This window comes from Bubalus kerabau, chromosome 9, assembly GCF_029407905.1.
Source record: "Bubalus kerabau isolate K-KA32 ecotype Philippines breed swamp buffalo chromosome 9, PCC_UOA_SB_1v2, whole genome shotgun sequence".
Classification (NCBI taxonomy): Eukaryota; Metazoa; Chordata; class Mammalia; order Artiodactyla; family Bovidae; genus Bubalus; species Bubalus kerabau.
This window is the reverse complement of record NC_073632.1, coordinates 16456404-16469926: the sequence shown is the minus strand read 5'-3', so window position 1 is coordinate 16469926 and position 13523 is coordinate 16456404. Positions and strand designations below refer to the sequence as shown.

Sequence of the window (13523 nt, the reverse complement as noted above, 5' to 3'; positions counted from 1 at the left end):
GGACTCTCAAGAGTCTTCTCCAACACCACAGTTCCAAAGCATCAATTCTTCGGCACTCAGCCTTCTTCACAGTCCAACTCTCACATCCATACATGACCACAGGAAAAACCATAGCCTTGACTAGATGGACCTTTGTTGGCAAAGTAATGTCTCTGCTTTTGAATATACTATCTAGGTTGGTCATAACTTTACTTCCAAGGAGTAAGCGTTTTTTAATTTTGTGTTAGTCATATCAATAAATGCGGATGGGACTTCCCTCTGGTCCAGTGGTTAAGATTGTGCTCCCAATGCGGGCGGCACAGGTCTGATAACTAGTCAGGAAACTAGCTCCCACATGCCACAGCTGAAGACTTCACATGCCGCACCCAAGATCAAAGATCCAAGTGCTGCAACGAAGAGCCAGCACAGCTAGATGAATAAAGACAGAGAGCCTCCATGGCAAGAGTCAGAAAGATGTGGTCAAGTGTGAGAGAAGCACTCAGAACTGAGCTGCCGTTACTGATTTGATGATGGAGGGAATGTGAAGAGGGGACTGAGAGGCTCCCAGCTGATAGCCAGCAAAGAGGTGAAGGTCTCAGCCCTTACCCTCAAGGAGCTTGATTCTGTTCATCAGACTTGATCATCTCAATCAATTCATCTTCAAGTTTAATGATTCTTACCAGTTAAATCTGCTGAACTTTTCATTTTGTTTTCTAGTGAGCTATTTGTTTCAATTACTGCATTTTCCATCTTGAGAAATTCTGTCTCTTTGTTGATAATCTGTATTCAGTGAGACATTGTTTTCAATTTGTTTTGGTTCTTAAAAAAAACGTTTTTCTTTAGTTTGTTCAGTTCAGTTCAGTTCAGTCACTCAGTTGTGTCTGACTCTTTGTGACCCCATGGACTGCAGCACACCAGGCCTCCCTGTCTATCACCAATTCCCAGAGTTTACTCAAACTCATGTCCATTAAGTTGGTGATGCCATTCAACCATCTCATCCTCTGTCATCCTCTTCTCCTACCTTCAATCTTTCCCATCATCGGGGTCTTTTCAAATGAGTCCAATCTTCTCATCAGGTGGCCAGAGTTTCTGAGCTTCATCTTCAACATCAGTCCTTCCAATGAATATTCAGGACTGATTTCCTTTAGGATGGACTGGTTGGATCTCCTTGCAGTCCAAGGGATTCTCAAAGAGTATTCTCCAATACTACAGTTCAAAAGCATCAATTCCTCGGTGCTCAGCTTTCTTTATAGTCCAACTCTCACATCCATACATGACTACTGGAAAAACTGTAGCCTCGACTAGGCGGACCTTTGTTGGCAAAGTAATGTCTCTGCTTTTTAATATGCTGTTTAGGTTGGTCATAACTTTTCTTCCAAGGAGTAAGCGTCTTAATTTCATGGCTGCAGTCACCATCTGCAGTGATTTTGGAGCCCCCCAAAATAAAATCTGCCACTGTTTCCCCATCTGTTTGCCATGAAGTGATGGGAACGGATGCCATGATATTAGTTTCCTGACTGTTGAGTTTTAAGCCTACTTTTTCACTCTCTTCTTTCACTTTCATTACGAGGCTCTTTAGTTCTTCTTCACTTTCTGCCATAAGGGTGGTGTCATCTGCATATCTGAAGTTACTGATATTTCTCCTGGGAATTTTGATTCCATCTTGTGCTTCATCCAGCCCAGCATTTCTCATGATGTACTCTGCATATAAGTTAAATAAGCAGGGTGACAGTATACAGCCTTGACTTACTCCTTTTCCTATTTGGAGCCTGTCTGTTGTTCCATGTCCAGTTTTAACTGTTGCTTCTTGACCTGCAAAGAGATTTCTCAAGAGGCAGGTCTGGTATTCCCGTCTGTTTCAGAATTTTCCACAGTTTATTGTGACTTACACAGTCAGAAGCTTTGGCATAGTCAATAAAGCAGAAATAGATGTTTTTCTGGAATTCTCTTGCTTTTTCAATAATCCAGTGTATGTTGGCAATTTGATCTCTGGTTCCTCTGCCTTTTCTAAATCCAGCTGGAACATCTGGAAGTTCACAGTTCACATATTGTTGAAGCCGGGCTTGGAGAATTTTGAGCATTGCTTTACTAAGCGTGTGAGATGAGGGCAATTGTGTGGTAGTTTGAGCATTCTTTGGCATTGCCTTTCTTTGGGATTGGAATGAAGACTGACCTTTTCCAGTCCTGTGGCCACTGCTGAGTTTTCCAAATTTGCTGGCATATTGAGTGCAGCACTTTCACAGCATCATCTTTTAGGATTTGAAAGAGCTCAACTGGAATTCCATCACCTCCACTAGCTTTGTTCATAGTGATGTTTTCTAAGGCCCACTTGACTTCACATTCCAGGATATCTGGCTCTAGGTGAGTGATCAAACCATCGTGATTATCTGGGTCATGAAGATCTTTTTTGTACAGTTCTTCTGTGTATTCTTGCCACCTCTTCTTAATATTTTCTGCTTCTGTTAGGTCCCTACCATTTCTGTCCTTTATTGAGCCCACTTTTGCATGAAATGTTCCCTTGGTATCTCTGATTTTCTTGAAGAAATCTCTAGTCTTTCCCATTCTGTTGTTTTTCTCTATTTCTTTGCACTGATCACTGAGGAAGCTTTCTTATCTCTCCTTGTTATTCTTTGGAACTCTGCATTCAAATGGGTATATCTTTCCTTTTCTCCTTTGCTTTATGCTTCTCTTCTTTTCACAGCTATTTGTAAGGCCTCTTCAGACAGCCATTTTGCTTTTTTGCATTTCTTTTTCTTAGGGATGGTCTTGCTCCCTGTCTCCTGTACAATGTCATGAACCTCTGCCCATAGTTCATCAGGCACTCTATCAGATCTAGTCCCTTAAATCTATTTGTCACTTTCACTGTATAATCATTAGGGATTTGATTTAGGTCACACCTGAATGGTCTAGTGGTTTTCCCTACTTTCTTCAATTTAAGTCTGAATTTGGCAATAAGGAGTTCATGTTCTGAGCTACATATATTTAAAATAGTAGCTTTAAAGTTTTTGTCTTATAAGTTCAGTGTCCTCAAGGACTTCCTCAAGTACAGTGCCTATTGATTTTGTTTTTTTTCTCTGTATTAGCTGTACTTTCTTGCTGCTTTGCATGTCTCTCTCTCTCTCTCTTTTTTTTTTAAAGTTAAAACATGAGAAATTTTAAATAGCATAATGCAGTAACTTGGGAGATGAAATTCTCCCCTGGATTTTCTGTTATTACTTTTCGTTGTTTGTTTAGTGACTTGTGTGCATGCTATGAAGTCTGTGTTCTTTGTTGTTGCAGTCACTGAAGTTTCTGCTTGGTTGGTTTAGTTAATTATTGGACACAGATTTTCTTAAACACCTAGAATCTGTAAGTCTCCCAGTCTTGCTGAGGGGCCATCTGTGAGTGGAGACGTGACTTCAGCACTCAGGATGCACTTACACCACTCTTAGCCCACACATCCTGCTCGTGCAGACAGAACCTCAGGGTCGACCAGAATGCACAGTAAGGCCTCTCCTATATTTCTGAGCATGCACAGGGCCTTCTTCATTGCCGGGAATATATAGAAACTTTTCAGAGCCCCTGTGGACATCGCATTCCTCGCGTTTCCATTTCAGTCTTTTTGGTTAGTTTATTTTTTGCCTGATATTGACTAGCTCTAATGGCCATGAAGTTCACTGGTTCCTGGGAAAAAGGAATTTTTGCACTGTATGAGCTCCATTTCAGGCCAGACACAGTCTTGCAAGTGGGATCGTCCATGTACCTTCCAGGCAGGTCAGGTAATGGCAGTCCTCTGGGAAGGAGACTGAAAGAGCCCCAGCCCCTACTGTTTCTCAGGTGGCTGCCCAGCTTAGAGAGGAAGGGCTGGTACCAGAGCAAATCAGAATGCCACAGTGTTCTGTGCTGTTACTGAGAGCCAGCCCTTTTCCTTAAATAAATGCTCCTGGATTGTGGCATGCTTCTGGTTCATTTTCAATGTTGAAAAAGTTTGTTCTGACAATTTATGCTGGTTGTTAAATTGCTTTTAAGGGGAAAGGATTTTCAGAGATTTCTACTTTGTTACTTTTACTGGTGTCATCTCTTTGGCTTAATTATTTTTTCCAAATGGATATAATAGCTGGTGTGGAATATGTAACATTTAGGTCAACCCAAGGTGGTCACCCCTGACTTGATTCTGTAAGTACTACTAACTTAAGTTCTCATATTTAAATATATATAGTTTCCTTGGTCTTTATAAAACATTTATTTTTTAATCTTTTTCTTTGTTTTGTTAAGTAGCTGTGGTTAAACCGTCATAACTCTGGTTCATTCATCTCAGCAGATTGGGGTGTAGTTAAGGATTTTCTCTTCTTTCCTTCTCCAGCGGGCATCCAGGCAGGGCAGTGCTGATTTCTCCCACTCTCTGCCGTGCTCCTTTACTGCTTGCTGGCAATTGGTGCTGGCACTACCTCCTGCTACAAGCTATTTGCTGTCAGCAGGCTGCTGAGAAATAATATGCTTCCTCAGTGTATGGATATTGGCTTCAGTTCTCCTGGATATCAAATACAGTGCTCAAACCTGGTAGAAAAAGACTGTGTATGCTCCTTTATACCTGCTACTAATAATCTTCTGTTACTATAAAGTAGTCACTTCAACTTACTTAGCAATGAAACATTTTAGAGTAAATGCTTATGTGAAATCCCAGTATGTAAAATGGATATATGCAGTATATTTTGAGTGATATACTAAAGGTACTCTTTCAGAACCAAAGAATTCCCTAGAACACAACTTTAAGATTTATTTCCAGATCTATCTTTCTGTGCTGGGTCGGATAATGTGTTGTTAGTCTACTTTTCTTTTATCATATCAGAATTCTAAAATATTCTTCAATGATCATGTGAAATAAGATGAAAAATCTCCCTAGCATTCATAATGTTTTCCATCTATTTCTATCAACTCCAGGCAAAGGAGAAACCAAAACAGTTCAGTTCAGTAGCTCAGTCGTGTCCTACTCTTTGCGACCCCATGAATCACAGCACGCCAGGCCTCCTTGTCCATCACCAACTCCCGGAATTACTCAAACTCATGTCCATTGAGTTGTTGATGCCATCCAGCCATCTCATCCTCTGTCATCCCCTTCTCCTCCTGCCCTCAATCTTTCCTAGCATCAGGGTCTTTTCCGATCAGTCAGTTCTTCCCATCACATGGCAAAAGTATTGGAGTTTCAGCTTCAGTATCAGTCCTTCCAATGAATATTCAGGACTGATTTCCTTTAGGATGGACTGGTTGGATTTCCTTTCAGTCCAAGGGACTCTTGAGAGTCCCAAACATAGATTTCATCATTTTTACTCTGAAATTTTATTCCTTAGGGACACAGTTCCAATCATTGTTTTCTTGTATACAGCTCATACATATCCTTCATGTCTCATACATATCCTTTCACACTGTCAAGTTCATACGTAGAGTATAAGTAAGTATATCCCATCTATTACAGTACTTAGCACATTTTTCCACAGAGTTAGTTTTATGTGACATTTTCTTCAGTGCTGTTGGTACTCTATTTCAAAAATAATACCAGCAATATAGACTTTTCTAAAGATGTGATATAATTTATTTATAAGATATAAGCTGTTGACCCATGAACAATGTGATTTGAATTGCTCCGGTCCACATACACAGGGATACTTTTCTGTAGCCCATGATACAGCACTCTGCACCCACAGTTGGAGGACTGTGTGGATATGGAGGAACTGCATGTGCAGAAGGCTGACAATTGATTTTTGACTATCCAGAGGGTTGTCCAAGAGTCAACTGTATATCTCATTACTTCTGTGAGAAAATGTTGCAAGTTCTCTATTTTAACAACAGGTTAATATAACCTGATGAGTTTCTTGGTTTTGGTTTTCTGTGTATGTGTATTAGTCTTAATATATTTTTCAGTTAACTTCTTGTATTTGAATATAAGACAATATGAACTTTTATTTGACCTAGCAAAGAGTCTCATTTGTTTACTTACCAATGAAGACTTTAAATGCTTTTTCTCTTCTGTGTATTTGTTCTCAGATAGTCTCATAATGAAAATTTAGTGACATATGCCTAGGATTATAGATTAAGTTAAAATGTATTTTTAGGTCATTTTTAAGATCATTTTCACATGGTACCTACTCTTATTGAGCATAATGGTTTTGTACTTTTAATATCAACTTTTAGAAGTATATTTTAATGATTTTTTTTTTTTTTTTTTGCTTTTAGATCATTTGGGGAATATTTTTCATCTTTGTTGCATTGCTGTTTGTAATTTCTCTCTTTCTGTCAAAGTAAGTACAGTAGACACATTTTCTAAAGCACTTACACATCTCCTGTGATATTATACATTTTCCATGCTGAATTCCATTAATGTAGCCTATTCATCTTAAGTAGCTATTTTACTTGAAGTGTTCTACAGCATTAACTCAAAGAATGACTAAAAAGATCCAATAATAGTATTTCTTTGGTCTATATCAATTGAACAATATCTGTAAGATATTTAAATGATGTTTGATTTGTTAATCGTGGTTTTCTTGGACTCAGTTGAATGTACATGCTCAGGTTATGATGTTATTCTTTCTAAACTAACTGAAAATGTGATGGTATAATGTGTAAATTCACTGTATACTTTGTTATAGCTTGGATAAAGCTCTTCATTCAGCTGGAATAGATTCTGGTTTCATAATTTTTGGAGCTAACCTGAGTAACCCACTGAATATGCTTTTGCCTTTACTACAAACTGTAAGTAAAAAAAAAAAAAAATCAGTCATTTTATACTTTAGCAAACATTGTCAAATTATTATATTGACAAACCTGTTAATGCTTGGCAATATATGCTTGTGCTCTCTGTTAATTTGACTTTATTTACATATAATTTCTGCATTGATATGTTGTCCTAAAAATTATTGTATTGACATATTACTGAACTCTTTAATTTATATATTATTTGAATTGGAGATATATTTAAATTTAGGGTGAACTTTTCCAAGCATTTCCTGATTTTGCCTTTTAATGAAGTCTTTTATTGCATATATAAATATAATTTTTAGTTTAATTTATTGTAGGATTTTTGTTAGGATGATAATATTGAACAATTTGGTAATAGTTTGGTAATTTGCTTCTTGGAGTTTTTTGTGTTTTTTTTTTTTGCCTTTTTTTTTTTTTTTTTTATTATCATAGTAGCCTGATCAGGGTTGGTATTTTAAACATTGCCAAATATGAATAATGAAGTTTCACTTAATTGTATTCAATGCATGACTCCTGGAGCCCTTATTGTTTGTGTATTAAGTTTAATTTCATCTTTTTTCAGGTGTTCCCTCTTGATTATATTCTTATAACAATTATTATTATGTACTTTATTTTTACTTCAATGGCGGGGATTCGAAATATTGGCATATGGTTCTTTTGGATTAGAGTGAGTATATGTTATAATATTTTTTTATTTTTTCCATCATTTTGTATATATCCTCCATTATTGCAAATTACCTTAGATTTATAATACAGGAGTTATACATATCTTGATACCAAAATGGTGGAAGTGCTGGCCTTTTCGCTTTATGGTAACATAAAAGTGCTCTTTGTCCAGAGCGTGCATGCTCAGTTGTGTTCAGCTCTTTGTAACTTCATGTACTGTAGCCCGCAAGTCTTTTCCGTCCATGGTATTATCCCACCATGAATACTGGAGTGGGTTGCCATGTCCTCTTTCAGGGGATCTTCCTGACCCAAGGATTGAACTTGCGTCTCCTGCATTGGCAGGTGAATTCTTTACTGCTGGGTCACCTGGGAAGCCCCTTTGTCTAAAGCAGCAGTTCTTAAACGGGGGCAGTTTTGCCCTCCTGGTATATTTGGCAAAGTCTGGAGATGTTTTCAGTTGTTCTAACTAGGAAGCACTACTGGCATCTGGTGGGTGGAGAGCAGGGAATCAGGGCAGCGTACTGTATTGCACAGGCAGCCCCGCAACAAAGACTTGCTTATCCAGCCCAAAATGTCAGCAGTGCTGAGGCTGAAAAGCTGTGGTTTAGAAGTTCTGTTATTTTCCTTAGTGTTTGGCTGTAGCCCAACCGCATTGCAGCACAACTGGATACACTGTAGTTCGAAACATGGCCCTGTGACTGGGAGTGAAAGATTCCTGTGCTATTGGAGAAAGGGTTATTTTCTTCTTATTCTCATTTTGATATTAAAATGAGATATATCACTTCATACTTCCAGCTGTGTGTAAAATGCAATTAACTAGAGGCTTGAACTAATGAAAGACTTCCTGCTGTGGAAAATTTTTTAAATCTAACATTGCTTCAGTAACTCAAAAACATCAAGTCTAATATCTCTGTATTTATTCCTCTTGGCTTCTCCCTCATGGTTGAAATATGGCTCCTTCAGCCCTCTTTACCCCATCTGTCTTCTGTGAGGAAGAGGCAGCTAGGAGAAGGGGTGACAGAAGGCGTGGCTTTCCCAGAAGTCTCCCACAGACTGCTTTCTTTCTGATGCGTAATGTTTTATCACTACCAGCCACTACTGGGCATAGGGAAGTGGGAAGTGTGCATTTTTAGGTGATCGTGTCCCATCCAGAATTAGAGTCCTGTTACTGTATTGTACTATTATATTCAGTCAAGTAATAAAGCAAGGGGTTGCGGTCTCAGTCACTAAAGTGTGCTCTGTCATTGAAATGAGAGGCCTGTCACCAGGCTTCTCGTATCTGCTCCCACATGTTTCAGTTTCCATCCATCCATACAGGATGCACATGGGAATAGCTATAGTCAGATGGTCATAAATTACCATGAACTAGATGACAGTGTTATAGTTGAGTATAACATGAGGATGGGTTTCCCAGATGGCGCAGTTGATAAAGAATCCACCTACCAGTGCAGGAGACACAAGAGACACAGGTTCGATCCCCGGATCAAGAAGATACCCTGGAGGAGGAAATGGCAGTCCACTGCAGTATTCTTGCCTGGGACATCCCATGGACAGAGGAGCCTGGCAGACACAACTCAGCAGGCGCGTGGGTGCATGTGCGCATGCACGTGCGTGTGCACACACACACAATATGAGGATATCATGAGTATTTCATAGAAATGAGTATTTAAAACATGACATGTCTGTCCTTGTGCAATAATATATAGAAAACTATAAATATATTACTAATACTTAGAGCTTAAACTCACTCTTTTAACCTGTAGATAGAATTAGACATAGTTCACCATTCTTAGCTCTATGAATTTCTAACAGATGCTGTTACATAATAAGTTTAGAAGATTCTTTGAAACAAACCATGAAAATACTAATTTATTTCTCTAGGTCTTGAGTTTTTAAAATAAACATGAATCTAAATCTAAAAGCTTTACAGGGAAAGAATTGTCTTTGTTATTCTTATAGTTATTTGGAAAGATTAAGAAATCTTAGTATTTATTTTGGAAAAAGAATTGGTGGATTGAACTGCATTCATTGCCCCCTAACAAATGAGCAAGACCCAGTGCCTTCACGTAAAATGTATTGCTGAAATAGCGTCACTGTGTTTTTCCTTCCAGTTGTATAAAATCAGAAGAGGTAGAACCAGGCCCCAGGCACTCTTATTTCTCTGCATGATACTTCTGCTTATTGTCCTTCACACTAGCTACATGATTTATAGTCTTGCTCCCCAGTATGTTATGTATGGAAGCCAAAACTACTTAATAGAGGTAAGTACAAACATTAAAAAAAGTCATTATTTTGACATTTTAAACATAGTAATATCTAAAACCAAATTCTAATTTGTGAAAGCTAGCATAAAATATTAGCTCATCAAATTAAATTTAAAACTGCTAAAACTAGTTTTACATTCCATTGTTGGGCATATTTACATTTGCTTCATACAAATTCTTTTGAAAAATAACACTGAATTTCATAATAGTTGTTCCTTAAATGGATCCCATGCTGCCAAACTGCTGAGCTTTATCTCAGCACTTTACTAGAACTCATAATATTTACTTTAAAGTAATATTTTAAGTAAGTTTATTAAGATGGCTCCCCAAAACGTTTTGGTGAGCAAAGAGCAAAAAACGTCTGCTCATTGGTACCATGAATCCCATAGGAGAGACTTTATAAATGTTTTATTTCTGGGTAATTATGCTTTCTCATATCCTGATAGGGATCCTCTTACCTGTTACAGTGATTCCTTGGTGTTATCTTTCAAAAGCCACCTGTGATTCTTTGTTGTACCTGGAGAGCTAGTTTGAATATTTTGAAAGTTTAAAATATTTTGACAATATCTAATTTGGCCTTTATTTAGTTTCCTTTTCCTAAAATGTCTCTTGCTCTGCTTTCTAATAGTTTGAATCAAATCTGTGTTTTAGGGCCCAGTTCAAGCCTTACTTTAATAGAGTCTTTAATTATTAATCCATTCTGCCCAGATCATTCCTTTTTCATCCTTCATTCTTTCTTTAACATGTAATTAGTAGTTAGTTCACTGAGAAATATCAGTAGTGTAAGTGGATCAGAGATAAGACACACATCACAGCAGAGGTACACAGGTGACCCAAGTTTGGGAAACACACTGCTAAGATCACCTTACTCATTCTTCTCATTTCTTACACCTTTTGTTATCTTCTTGCCTTATCCCCTGCGCCTAGTTCTGGAGCTCATGTTATGAAACATTCTTCTGTGAATGGATGAAATAAGATCATGCTTTTGCATGGATAAATTGTATTCTCTTCTTGTTCCACAGTGGAAAACCAAGGGCTGTTTTCTCTGGGCAGAAGCTCCATTGATTAACACAGGGCCTAAACATTGTTGCAGGAAAGCCTTAATGTCAAATTTACCATGAATATTTTTATTCTAATTGAAATTTTACATAAAATTTACATTTTAGAATATTAGCCAAATGTGGTTTAATAGAAAACAGGGTATAAAGTTCATAATGTGTCACTTTTAAATCAAAATATATATGTTAATATACTATTTACATTTTAACTATATCTTCATTTTTTAGAGCAATATGACTTTCAGTGACCATAGAGGCAATTCATCCCTTTCTGTGCCAAAGAGATGTGATGCAGATGCCCCTGAAGGTAAAGCAGCTTGTGTCACCTTTCTTAGAATTTATAACTGTGTAAGAAAAGATTTGTTTTGAATTTTGGTGTCTTAAGCATTTGATACATTTGTTTTCATATGTGGTGACAAAGGAACTTTAGAAGAAATTGGTCTCTTCAATAGAACTTCTTGGTGATATAATGATTTCCATTAGGGAGAGGATCATTATAAATTAGTTACCCTTGAAGAAGAAAATGTGGTTCTTATTTACCATACTTACGGGTATAATAAGAAATCATTCTTAAATGCCTTTTTTGTTGTTGTTTTAAAAAATTCAAGAGACTTTTGGTAGAATCTGTCACTTTTAGGACTGAGAACAAAAGTACCTATGACCTAGAACAGCTTTTAACCCATCCAGCTCTGGTCACTTTAGTTAATAAAATAATGATAAAGTTAATGACGACAGCAGTTAATGTTTAAGAATGTGTAATTGTGAGCCAGACATTGTAAGTTTTTCCAGTGTATTCTGACAAAAGCTCTGAGATCCTGTGCTCTTCATCTCTGTGAATTTTGAGAGGGTCATTTTTTTTCTGTCTTCTGTTTGCTAAGATGATTTTTTCCCCTGTTACTATTATAGCATTCTTTCCTGATTAAGGATTCCAGATTTATTCTTTCAAGATATGCAAAAACTTTTCTACTTTTGCCTTCAAAATGCTTTTATTCCAAAGTAAAGTAATATGTCAGATATATTTCTTGATAAGTCATTGAGGGGTTCCATTATGAAAAAGATAAATTTGGAGTGTTTTAGCAGAGTCAGCTCTAGACTGTTGTAGAGTAACGGGAATAGGTACAGAACACTGGATGGCCCGGTAAGGAAGCAGTGAGCTCTATCTGGAGATCGCTGTGGGCTCATCAGAAAGAAAGGCTTCAGACAGGGGATGGCAGGGCCGCCTCTCCAGGTGAGAGGAGAATCCAGGGAAGGCTGCTCCAGGCGGAGGAACACAGCGCACACATCAAGTTACCTTCGACCGTATAGTTTTGTGTTCAGACAGTTTAAAACCATTATTATTGTTTTGTTTTTAATTGTGGAGATGTAAGGGGTTGGAGGAAAGAGGAAATGGGGTTGCCGAGTTAGAAGTCAAATCAGAAAGGTCTGGGAAAGAGCCAATGGATGGTTTTACACAAGAAAGTGGAAACTGTGGTCTGGCTTGTTTTCAGTAACTTAAATTACAGAAGAGAGAGAATGGATTTCAGAAACTGAGACCAGAGCATAGAAACCATTTGGGAGAGGGTGCCAGGAGGAACAGTTTTCAGTAATCTAGGAGAGATGGTGAAAGCCTGAAGCAAACGGTGGTCTTAAGAGTGAAATGAACACAGAATTGAGAGATCTCCTTGCTTGGATATGAAGAGTGGCAGGGGAGGCAGAATATTTTGGAATGGCCTCCAGTTTCTGAGTAATATGGTAAATTTTGGTATCACCAAACTGAGGTAAAAATAGATACTAAGATTAAAGAAAAAAGTATAGATACTGCTTAGCTGACTTGAGATGGAGATTTCACGGGCAGTTGGATGTTTACAGAATGAACTCAGAGGGCAGAGTGTGAGGAGCCTGGAGACCCAGGCAGGCGGGTGACAGAACTATGGGGGAGCGAGCGGAAAGAAGAAGGAAAGATGTGGATGCTGGAGGCAAAAACTACGTGCAGTGAATAAAAGGGAATGTAAAGCACTGAAATTCTTCATAGAACTTGAGAGGGATTGGATGGAAACTAGAGAAGGTATGCAGCATCAGCAGAGAATCTTTTTTTTTTTTTTTAATGAAGAGAGACTTTAGGGATGATGGTATGAATTCATAGATCAGGAAAAGTTGAAGAAAAATATGAGAAAGGGTGAATGATGAGCCAATGTCATCCTGTTCTGGAGGAGATAGTAGTTAGAACATCGAAGAATGCTTTAGGTAGAAGGAAGGATCCTTCTTTGTCTAGATTGCAAGGAAGGAGGCAACAATATGAACTCAGATAGTAATTTATTAGTGAGGGTGAGCAGGAAGTTCTCTGTGATTGTCTCATCTTGCTTTGAGGTGTAATTTCAGTTATTTGCCGGGAATCATGTGGGCCACTGGGCACAAAACTAAAGAAAGTGGCAAAAGTTTTGCTAGGTGAACAGAACGATCTGACCAGAGATAAGTTAGTGATAAATGAATATATGCCAAGGGGCAGAGATGAAATTATCTCTCTGTATTTTTGCTGATGTGTCTGCACAGCTGGTGCCCTTTTCCATCAGAGCCTAGGCTGTCTGGGGAGATGATTTGAAGGACTGGGGGAGGATGAGAGTTAGAGACAGGACAGGCTGAGAGTCAGAGAAGGAAGAGACCAAACTCAGAGTCCAGGGTGCAGGGCAAAGATGGGAAGAGACCAAAATTGGGAGGAAAGAACAAGATCAAGAGATGAGTCAAAACCAAAATCAAGGGAAAGCAAACGTGAAGAAGAAGTAATAGTAAAATGTTTCTATTATAAATTAATTGACTTAATTTTCCAGGTCTGCTTTGGTAGCTAACA

At 38.1% G+C, this 13523-nt stretch overlaps 1 protein-coding gene across 2 annotated transcripts in view; it reads left to right on the top strand.

Annotated features, from left to right (window-relative positions):
• The window catches only part of LMBRD1 (LMBR1 domain containing 1), a 135875-nt gene that overhangs the window by 96537 nt on the left and 25815 nt on the right, over positions 1 to 13523 (top strand). For both annotated transcript variants that reach the window (XM_055534761.1, XM_055534762.1), the window contains exons 10-14: positions 6190 to 6254; positions 6603 to 6705; positions 7274 to 7378; positions 9489 to 9638; positions 10928 to 11006. In XM_055534761.1, the coding sequence (XP_055390736.1) occupies positions 6190 to 6254; positions 6603 to 6705; positions 7274 to 7378; positions 9489 to 9638; positions 10928 to 11006 (502 nt within the window). The remainder of the gene's footprint in view (positions 1 to 6189; positions 6255 to 6602; positions 6706 to 7273; positions 7379 to 9488; positions 9639 to 10927; positions 11007 to 13523) is intronic.